Source organism: Carassius auratus, unplaced genomic scaffold (assembly GCF_003368295.1).
Source record: "Carassius auratus strain Wakin unplaced genomic scaffold, ASM336829v1 scaf_tig00216569, whole genome shotgun sequence".
In the NCBI taxonomy this organism is placed as follows: Eukaryota; Metazoa; Chordata; class Actinopteri; order Cypriniformes; family Cyprinidae; genus Carassius; species Carassius auratus.
In genome coordinates, this window is record NW_020528637.1 from 108409 (window position 1) to 119884 (window position 11476).

The following is an 11476-nucleotide window of genomic DNA, read 5'->3' on the forward strand; positions in this document are numbered from 1 at the left end:
GAATAAAATAAATATTTTCCTTGAAAAAAAAAACTAATGAATGAACACTATTGTTTATCTATCTAGCACGTTTAGAAGTGTTCGTTTTCACTTATTTAGACTTCTCTCCTCATTGTTCCTGTTTACCCAGCTCCCTCAGCTGTGACTTTCTCCTTTAATGTGGGCGACGGGCCAGTTGTCCTGACCGTCAAATCTCCTGTGCCACTGAACGACAGGCAGTGGCATTGGGTTCGAGCCGAGCGCAATGTGAAAGAAGCATGCCTGCAGGTCGACCAGCTGCCCCTGCGGATCATAGAAACCCCACCTGATGGACACCTTCGCCTTCAGCTTGGAAGCCAGCTGTTTGTTGGTAAAATAAACCTTTTGAAAGGGCACCGCAGAGAGAGAAGAGTTGTTTATTCAGTCGAATAGTATGCATCTGCTTTTGAATAGTATTTCTGATTACACCCCCACCCCCCCCCCCCCCATAATTTCCTCTCTTATCTCTCAGGAGGCACAACCACAAGACAAAGAGGCTTTCTTGGATGCATTCGAGCATTTAACATGAATGGAGTGATTTTTGACTTGGAGGAACGAGCCAAAGTGACACCAGGAGTGAGTTCAGGGTGCGCTGGTCACTGCAGCAGCTCAGCTGGGCTCTGCCACAATCGGGGGAAATGCATTGAGAAAAGCAGCGGTTACATGTGCGACTGCACTAATTCTGCTTATGGGGGACCCTCTTGCACAGAAGGTAATATTCCAAATTTGTATAAATAAATTAAACCTTTTATAACTGTTTAATCCAAGTAATACACACAAAAAAAAAAACAAATAATAAAAGGAAAAAAAGCAATAAAAGAAAGCACTTAAAAAGACTATTCATAATAACTAATACAATGTTTAATTTCAGAGAATCCATGAGAGAATCCATGTTTTACTTTACTAGATGAATACAAAATAAACAGAATATAATGAATAAATAATTTGAATGTAAAATGCATTATCTTTTTAATAACAGATTCAGTATAACAATAAAAATTCTAAATCTAAAATATAATTATTTTGCAGACAGTTATTAAGCAATAATGAATGCTTCCAACAGCATCATCTTTGTCTTGGACCTGATGAAACTGCCATGTAATATGTGACATGAATTCATGGATGACTAAGTGACTTCTATATATTTGCATAATGTACCTTAAAAATAAGTTAGCCATATGTCAGTGGGCAAGCGCTGCCAGTCTTTGAATAACTCTGCTCTATCAAAGGCTCTCTGGTGCTGGATTGGAGAGCTTTGATGTTGCCTGTATGAGCACTGGAGGCGCAGAAGTCTCGGAGGCGTATGTGTTGAGTGGGATTTTTGAACATCTTGATGTACGGAATCTTTTTTTGCTAGGTTTCTTTAGTTTACAAAAGCTGCCCTTCCATTATGACAGAACAACCAAGTATTAATGACTTATCTTAACCTTGCTATGTTTGAATTTGCACTTTCCTTGTGTGGGTGTTTTTTTCTAGCACCTTGTTAATGAAAGTTATGCCATACTGGCAGACTTTTTTTTCTTTTTTTTCAGAAATATAGTGTTATATAATCTGTCCGTAAACAAGAAGGGAAAATCTACACATTTGTATTCATGAAGACATCAGAAAGTCAGATGTGCATTAAGCTGCCGTTCTTTAGTTTGATCTGATGAGCTGTGCTGATCAAAGGCACTGGTTATGAGATGAGAAAGTCTGACTGTTCTGTTCTCTTGCCTGGGTCTGTCTGTCTGTCTGTATGTCTGATAGTCTGTATCTAATAGAGCCTGCCATTGATGATGCACATTATTCAAATACAGACAGAAGAAAATGTAATTATAAATGCCAAAGTACTTGTTCTGATTTTTGCTGCAATAGTCATTGACGCATTATGATACTGGGAATGTTTAATATCTCGATTTTTAATCTTCTCTGTGTGTTCTTTCTGTCTGTCATCGGCGTATGTTCTCTGTCTATCTCTCTGTCTGTCTTTCTGTCTGTCTTTTTCCTGTTTCACTTCAAAATGTTTCACATTTGCGGAAAATGTCCTACAAGTTATTTTTCTTGTTGACTTGTTGACCAGCCTGCAAACTTAAAGGATAAAACTTCTAACTCAAAACATTTAACATAAAAAAAAGGATTGAACTGAGCACTAGGACACATTTCTCAATACTTGGGTTAGTTTTTCAAAACTCTTCACAGTTCATCTAATCCACTTGGCACATCAGTACATCTCACATTCAAAATGCACTAAAACTACCAAAACACTTCATACTTGTCTGCAATCAAGTCATTCTTTCATAACACCACCAAAGATTGTCACCCAACAAAAACACTTAACACTAACAACAGGTAGCAGTCACACTTTATTATAAAAGGTCTAATTCTCACTATTAACAAACCATTAACAATAAGTTTTGTCTCAATAACTACTAATTTGCTGCTTATTAATAGTTAGAAATGTTGTTATTTAGTTTAGGCAATTGAGTAGGATTAGGGATGCAGAATATGTTCTTCATAAGTACTAAAAACAGCCAATGTTTTATTAAAAGGCATGCTAATAAGCAAGTAGTTGATAGTGTGAATTGGTCCCTATACTAAAGTGTCACGGAGGTAGAATTATAAAAACAATTCTTTTGTAAAATATCTTTACAAAACAAGAGTGAAATCTCTCTACTATTCAGAATTCACTTCAGTATATTTTACATGGTTACAGTTTACATTACCATACAAATTGTTCTAAAGATTTGTCCCCTTTTGTACATATGGGCATAAAATGGATAGACTAACACTTGTGCAGCTGTTCGGCTATATCATTTTTTTAAGATTTAGAAATGTATGTAGAATTGTATTTAGAATATTGTTTACTAAATTATGTATGTCCGTTGCCTGTAGAATCAATTGATATAAATGTACTGCATGCATTGTCAAGAGTCACAAAATTCAAAGTGTTTAAACAAAACTCGTAGGAAATCAGCTGAATATCCATCTGGTCTTTTTATGTCCACAGAGGTGTCCATGTCCTTTGAAAGAGGTGCTTCAGTCACCTACATTTTTCAGGAGCCGTTCTCTGTCATACAGAACCGGTCGGCTGCAGTGCTGTCTGTCCCTTCTCAGTACAGCAAGACCAGAGACAACCTGGCACTGAGTTTCCAGACCACACAGAGTCCTGCCATGCTGCTCACAGTCAACACCCTCAGCCAGCAGTATGTGGCCATCATCTTAGCTCGGAACGGTGAGACGGCTGTGCAAACGTCTATCATTTTCAATGCTGGATGACATTAGTTTATGAAAGGTTTATATGTCTATAATAGGGATATTGCAGCACTAAATGAATTACCTACATCCCCTATTATCTGGAATACTGTACTGCGAGATTAAATTTAAAGAAACATAAAAAGTTATAGTTCTCTGATTGTGCTCTTCTCTAATTAGATTTAGGCCACACGGCCACTGATTAATCCTGCTCATTTGCTTCTTAAACTGTCAGTTTTACAGCCTTGTAGATCACTAGATGTGCTAGAATCGTAATAAATCACAATTAACTAGCAAAACATTAACAGTCCAAACTAGATGAGACGTTGTTATATAACCAAAGCTGTTAATTTCATGCTGTTCTGCAGGCTTGCGTTAAAACTCTTAAAAGAACAGTTTACTCAAAAATGAAATGTAATCATACTCATGTCATTCTAAACCCATATGATATTGTGGAGTTGTAAGGGCAATATTCTTATGTTTTCTATGCTTTTAAAAGTGAATGGCACCCAAAATGTGTCAAGATCCATAATGACAAAATACTAAAAGTGAAATAAATATAAATTAGAATATATATATACTATATATATATATATATATATATATATATATATATATATATATATATATATATATATATATATATATATATATATATATAATGCTATATATTAGCAAATTAAATCAAAACTTGCATGCTATAATATATATATATATATTTACATCAGAATATAGTACAGAAAACATGTTGACTGCTGATAATTTTTGTCATTTTTGGTTACCATTTATTTTTATCGCATCAAAACGAGCAGCATGCATCTTGCACTGTAAGGTTTGTGTTCCAAGAAAATCTTACATGTTTGAAACACAAGACTGAGTAAAGAGCTGTGCTTTTAAGATCAATCATGCCTTCACCCAGCTTACCAAAATATGGATTTTTATTATGCAACACTCATTCCTACATAATAGCACCACCCACATTCTTGTTGAGCTAAATCTAATCACACAATGCTTTTTTAGAAATACTGACAAGAAGTGTTAAGAGATGTCTCAAATATAACTCTAACAACTTTGTGGGGGAATTTCAGCACGACCTACACGCTGACCCTTTATTGGCACTATATGTGTGTAGGAGGGACAAATAAATGTGTATTGACAAATTCAGTACAGAGTTAAGGCTAGAGGCTGCCAGGGAATTAATATTTATAATTTTTTTAGAGCAGCTGCTAAGGTCCTACATAGTCTATATATAAACACGTTGTCTCATAGACTTATGCAAGACTCTTCTTGGGAGCTGGAGCTGTGAAGTCCATCTGCTGTGCTCTGTAATAATGCTACAGGATGACTCCCAAATTATATTGGAACATATATAATTCACCATGACTGGAGTTACATGGTTTTCATTTTTGCATGACTCATCCAAGTACCACATGGATAATAAAATTGATTTGTTACAATGATTTACAACATGCTCCCCAAAAAATCATTCATCCCTGACTACAGCTATAAGGAACTTTTGCCAAATATGTTAATGCATTGATCTGTTCCTCTCAGGGAGTTTACAAATCTGGTACAAACTGCATAAGGAGAAGAGACCGGATGTGTTCATCCCCATCTTGAGCAGCCTGGCAGATGGACGGCTGCATAGAGTTCACATCCAGCGGGAGGGAAAGGACGTGTTTGTTCAGGTGTTATATTTCAGTACATACATGAAACATGCGTGCTTACACTGGATTTGTTTGAAACACGAGATCAATAATGAAAGCAGTACAGATAGTTCTGAGAAACAGCCTGTTTAGTACATTGATTTCTGTATTACCTTAGACAATTCTTATAATAGCTTATTAGAATTGCATTGCATTCTATGCAGTTTCTCATGTATTCATTCAATTGCTCTTGATTTTCTTAGGTTGACCATGAAAATAAGAAGTACACCCTTTCATATGATGCAGCATTTAACTCTATGAAGTCACTGACCTTGGGAAAAGTCACAGGTAATGAATATAATTGTTCTTGTTTAAAAAGACTCCTTTAAGGGGAGAAAAGTGGCAAAGGAAGCATTTTTGCACATTATCTGTAATATGGATTCAAAATATCTACACTCGTACTCACCTTTATGTTGTTTTGCTCCTGAAGTTTTCCCAGCTACATAGAGCCATGACTTTTCAGAACCTGTCATGATGCTTGATCGGTCTGAAATTTCCCCTTTCCTGACATTAGACAAGGGTGATTCACCAATGAAGGCTGACTGTTTGAAACCTTTTATCTTTTTTTCAGTCTCTCAAAGTGTCTAGCAGTCACGAAGCACATGTATTAACGGTGCAAGAGCAGGATTGTGCTTGTGTCTGAAATATATTCAGGGGTATGAAACTAGTGAAACTTTTTGCCTGTCTGTAATTGTAACTTTTGATACGAATGCTCACAATAGCTGTACACAGTGCTTTTGATGAGTATTTACTGTTAATATGTATGACAAAAACAATCTTTGACAAACATGCTTTTCTTTTTCCAAACAGGAAGTGATGTCATGGATGATGAGGTAGCTCATGCTGGGTCTAAAGGCTTCATTGGCTGCTTCTCATCTGTCCAGTACAACCACGTTGCTCCACTGAAAGCAGCGTTATTGAACCGAGGTAGCTCTCTAGTCAGCATACGAGGACATTTACTGGAATCAAACTGCGGAGCATTAGCTGACCTTTCAACCTCTGTATCTCGTCTTGGTAAGTTCTTGGAAATTAATGCAAAAATAATTAAGCCGTTTAAGAATACAAAGCTTTAGCCTTTGAGTGCATTATTTGCATAGCAATTCACAGTTGTACAATTTAAGGAATATTTTTAGGATTGAATGTTGTCAGACATATCGTATCCAACATTTAAATATTGATTTTAAAAGAAGGGACATCACAATATGTGTTTGGTCGGAAACATATCCCAGTTGCCTTATAGTTCTCCACAGTAATTGTGAAAACAGTGGGTCACAGGTCTGCTTTAATGAAATGACAAATCACCTGGTGTGCTTTTTTGTGTTTTGAATGGCTCTTGTGGCTTTATAGTTATTGTAGGCATAATAAAGACGCCCTGTGGCAGGATTAGTTATGAGAAAAATAGATGCAATTTATAAAACATACACTAAAGTAATAGTTACAGTGAGCATGGTCCAAGTTTGTATGGGAATGAGGAGATCTATGTCGAATTTTCTAAACATTTTACCTAGAGTTACCAATCAACCATAGCACTAATCTACCTTGTAACTGAAATTAATAGATTTAGAAACAAAATTTACTTTTCACTTTTGAATGATAAACATAAAACAGAAAACATAATGCAGTGAAAGGGAAGTATAATCAGCATTGTGAAAAACAAAAGGGTTGGACTCTTAAAATGTGCATCTTGCCCATACATCTCTTTACAGTTTAACCCGTGTTAGTTCTGTGTGATGCATGTGTCACCTCTCTGTAGATCATGGAGAGGAGGTGGGAAAAGATAACGAGCATCACGAAGACGACAGCCAGCCTGATTCAGCTGTAATCGGAGGTTTGTTTTACCACCTCAGTCTGCTTCATTGTTTCATTTGTAACAGTCAGTGAAGTATGAAATGAGCTTTCACTATCACACATATTGTTTATGTTCATCTTTCCTTTTTGCTCTCTTTATTTCAGAAATGGGTAATGACTTTGTATTGGTAATTTGTTGTGCGCAGTAACTCATGGTAATAAAATCTCCATTGAAACTGTCACAAGGGATTGTTCACTGTTAGTTATTTGTTGGCAGCATAAATTTTCCATTAAATGAGAAATATAGTTGTGAGATGTGAGACTGTGGGAGTGTTGCATTCATTGGCATTTAATTTTTTACTTCATTTTATTTTCAAATCCTTTCAAGCTGAACCTGTTTTGAATATATGTCTTTCACACAAGATGCAACCATTTTAATCACTTTCTGAATTGTAATCGATGCAAACCTGAATCAGGTTTTAGTTTTTTTTAGCTAAATAAGACTTCAACCTTTTAAAAAATTGCCTTGTCAAATTTTGGTTTGCTTTTTTGTGCTTTTTATAAATGCAAGAACGCTCTGTGTGAACGGCCCCATTTCCAATTCAAAACACCTTGTAAGTTGAGTGTCCGTTCTGATTCGCAGGTGTGGTGACAGCTGCGGTCTTCAGTACCCTCTGTGTGCTAGCAGTGATGACTCGTTTCCTTTACCAACATCGTCAAGCTCAAAGAACTGCAAGACTCCAAGAAAAGGAACACCAACGTAGCCTTGAAGCTGCTTACAGGGCAGAGTTTCACCTTCACAACTCCATGAGAGACAGCATGCAAGAGTACTACATCTGATGGACAGTCTTGTAGCTTTTGGTTCAGCTATCAGTTCCCCCCATGTCTCCTTCAGCAAACATGTCATGAGAACCTTACTATCCGGTAAGGACAGTTAGTTGGAGATTTCCTCGCTTTGGGAACAGTGGAATCTTCTGATCTGTGTAAGTAGTAGCTTGTAGTTTTCACAGTGCTTGCCCCAATTGTTGGATTAATCAACATTAGGTTATTTATGGGATATGAGTGGTGTGTTAGGAGGTATTTGTATTAATTCAGTAATATGCCCTCTGGATAGAAACTGAACTGGAGAGTGTCATCTTTATTGCATGAATGCAGATGCAGACTCTGAAGTGTTAATTATTCTGTTAACGAAGCAAACTAAACCCACATATTTTAAGCCTGTGAATTTTTTTAGGTTACCAGAAACATCTTCAAAGTGGCAACATTGTGAGAGGAAGTACCTGGTACATTATTTAAATAATATAATGCTTCAGGTCGAGGACAGTAGCCTGTTCCAACTTGATTTATAATTTACATTACTCTGCCTCATAGCTAAGAATACAATTTGTCGATGTGTAAACATGCAGGACAAGTTTAAATGATTTTAGTTTCACAAAGAAGCTGCTAACGGAGACCAAACTCATTCAGTAAAGTGACTTGATTAAAAAGATTTGCAGAAATATTGTAGAGTTGAACATGATGCTTCCTAATGTAACATTACCTGTCTGTGTTATGTGAAATATCTGCCATATTGATAATGAACACATTTTAAGAGGTCAGTAAGAATTTTTTTTTAATGAATGCTTTTATTCCTGAAGGGTACATTAAATTGATCAAAAGTGACAGTAAAAATATTAGTTTTTTTTTTTTATTTCAAATAAATGCTGTTTATTATCTTATATTTATCAAAGAATAACAGTTTCCACAAACATATTAAGAAGCATGACTGTTTTTAACATTGATTGTAATATAATTGTTTCCTGAGCAGCAAATCAGCATTTTTTATGAAATATCATGAGACACTGAAGACTGGCTGTGAAGTAATGGCATCTGAAAATTCAGCTTTGCCATCAAAGAAAAAATAAATAAATAAAAAATATATTCAAATAATAAAAAGTAACATTTTATTACAATACAGTTTTTTGCTGTATTTCTGATCAAATAAATGCAGCCTTGGTGAGCATAGAAGAAAAAATCTATATATATTAGAAAAAAATTCTTACTGACCCCAATCTTTTGAACAGTAGTGTGGGTGTAGATTGACTGTGTTGTTCAAGTTTCCTGGATATGTGTCTATTTTGACACGAGTTGTAAACGGATGATGGAAATTTCCCGCTGTTTAACCTTGCCGTGTTACACTAACGGTGTGAATCCCGATCACAGAAACAGTTAAGCTGGTGTCATAGGCTGTCCCCCCCTCCCTGAGACAGTTTGACAATCCGTTACATCTGCTATTATCTTCTGTTTCTGGAGGCTCAACAATAACATGCATTGACACAGAATTGCATGTAAAGTTTGACTAAAATACATTGCACATTCCACTAGAAATCAGACGCCGTTCCTTTGAAATCCAATCATCATCAAGATCAGAGATCAGATCCCCCGAGACGGATGATAATATCAGGTGTCTTCGTCGTCTCTGTCTAAAATGGTGAATGCCACTGAATCTCCACCATCAGTTCACAGCATCTAAATGGCAAGAATAACACTAGACATCCTTCAATGAGCTGGATAACCGAAAATCTTCACAGACAGTTCTGAGTACTGTAGGTCATAACTGTAGCAGGTAGTCATTTAATATTTGCCTGTGATACAAAATCAGTATTGACTCTGAACAAAAGATTTGGTTGCACTTTATTTTACAGTATGTGTATTTGCAATGTACTTGCCTAAGGTAGTACTGGGTAATAAAATGTAACTACATGAATTAAGGTTAGGTTTAGGGGTAGGTCCAGGGTTAGTAGCTACTGTAGTTCTTACCCAGTTATTGTAATTACTATAAAAAAAACTACATAGCATCTACATGTGGAACAGGACTCTAAAATAAAGAGCTACCAAGGATTTTGTCATGCATATACATTTATACCTGTGGTTTAAAAAAAAAAAAAAAAAACACTTCCTTGAAAGTCTATCAAATCAACACAAAAACTGTTAACTGTTCTTTACTCCAATACACAAGATAATCTTCGTACAGTAAGTGGCATTGTATTATTTATTATTTTCCAAGATGATCTCTCATTCTTTTCCCCAGCGAACACAGAGATACAGTTGTTTTATGTAGGACTGGACTGACAGATCTTTCTCTTTCTCTTTGGAAACTGAAGTGTCCTTTGATATATTTCTCTCTCAAACTATTTTGTACCTCTATTGATATTAATTATTTTAGGGGCTGTTTTGTATGAATGTAAATGTACAGCTATATTGTAAATACATGTTTAATAAAAAAAGAGATTTTTTTCATTATTGTGCGACATTTTTGAGTAAGTAGATTTTTTTTCAAAAGCTTTCTGTACTGTACATTTACAGTATAGAAGCAAGGTTAATAGCATTAAATGGGACAGTTAATGTGACAATGACTGTGTGCACTTTATCTTTATAGCACAGTAACATGTCTTTAAAACCTCTAGCCTGTAAAGTAATTTACTCTCGTTTCACATTACAGTTGCTGTCACAATATAATTGCTTTAACTGATTTATTAATTTCCTTCATTCACATAAGGAACGATAATATGTGTTTCTCCTTTTTTCACAGAATAAATTAAATAGTTTATGAAAAAGATTTGCCATTTTTTTTCCAGGAGTAATTTGAATTGTTGTGCGTGCATAGACCTTTTATTCAACCAAATGCAATTGTCTTTTACATACTGTCTGAAGATGACACTCAAAAACAATATACAGCATCATTACCAATGCAAATATCACAAAAAGGTTTCCATAATCTTGGTTAATGGCTAATTAAGCATTTTGATAAAAGAGCCCAGCTGCATCATCCATATGCAAAACTGAACAATGAGTAATGATGAAAATTGTCTTAAGGTTTTAGTGATGAGCATGGTCATTCCCAATGTATTACAGTCTCTGAAAAAATAAATAAATAAATAAAATGACAATAATATTAATAATGAAGTGCTTACTTGTGTAAAGCTCACCACTATGCTGCAATATTGTGGGTGGCTTGGCTTTCAGTATACAGTATATTGCTTGGGTCCCTTTTTTCAATAAAGTCTATGTTTTTGTTGTTGTCCACCAAGCAGAGATCATAAGTATACTGAGCTAGTATTACTTAGAGACTTGTTCAATTCCCCTTTGTCTAGTGTATTTATTATTATTATTATTATCATTATTATTATTATTATTATTACAAACACGCATCACAAGGTGTTAGTTGTGTGGATTATTGTCATGCTTTTATCAGTTGTTTGGACTGGCGGCACCCATTCAGCATCCGCTGCCGAGCAAGTGATGTACTGCCAAAGTTTTACAAATATGTTCTGATGAAGAAACAACTCATCCTGGATGGCCTGAGCGTGAGTACGTTTTCATCAAATTTCCATTTTAGGGTGAACTATTCCTTTAAGAATTGAGTCTTAAGAAAGTAGAAGCATAAAACTCTAGAATCTATAGGTTTTCAGTCAATAAGGTAAAGCTGTTCATAAATAAAGTATTGTTTTAGAATATTACTCAAATAATGTTTGCAGTTGTACTGATTATGTAACACTTGAAGATGAGCATGTGGATAGTTCTGTTTTAATCCATGTAAGAATGTGTGTCATTTGTTTATGGTTGGCCGTCAAGCCACATTTAATTTACCAACCTATTTTACTTTGACCTTATATAATTTATTTGTTGTAATAAAAGCCAGGGTGTATCAGGAACAGCACGACATTTGCAGGAACTGATTTGAGGAAGTGAAG

General features: G+C 35.4%; 1 protein-coding gene across 1 annotated transcript in view; it reads left to right on the forward strand.

Annotated features, from left to right (window-relative positions):
- LOC113098478 (contactin-associated protein-like 5) overlaps positions 1-7583 on the forward strand; it is a 48853-nt gene extending 41270 nt beyond the window's left edge. Inside the window, exons 17-24 of the mRNA XM_026263587.1 lie at positions 131-349; positions 491-730; positions 3005-3229; positions 4804-4937; positions 5159-5243; positions 5766-5969; positions 6709-6783; positions 7387-7583. Coding sequence (XP_026119372.1) covers positions 131-349; positions 491-730; positions 3005-3229; positions 4804-4937; positions 5159-5243; positions 5766-5969; positions 6709-6783; positions 7387-7583 — 1379 coding nt within the window. The remainder of the gene's footprint in view (positions 1-130; positions 350-490; positions 731-3004; positions 3230-4803; positions 4938-5158; positions 5244-5765; positions 5970-6708; positions 6784-7386) is intronic.
- Positions 7584-11476: the final 3893 nt, after the last annotated feature.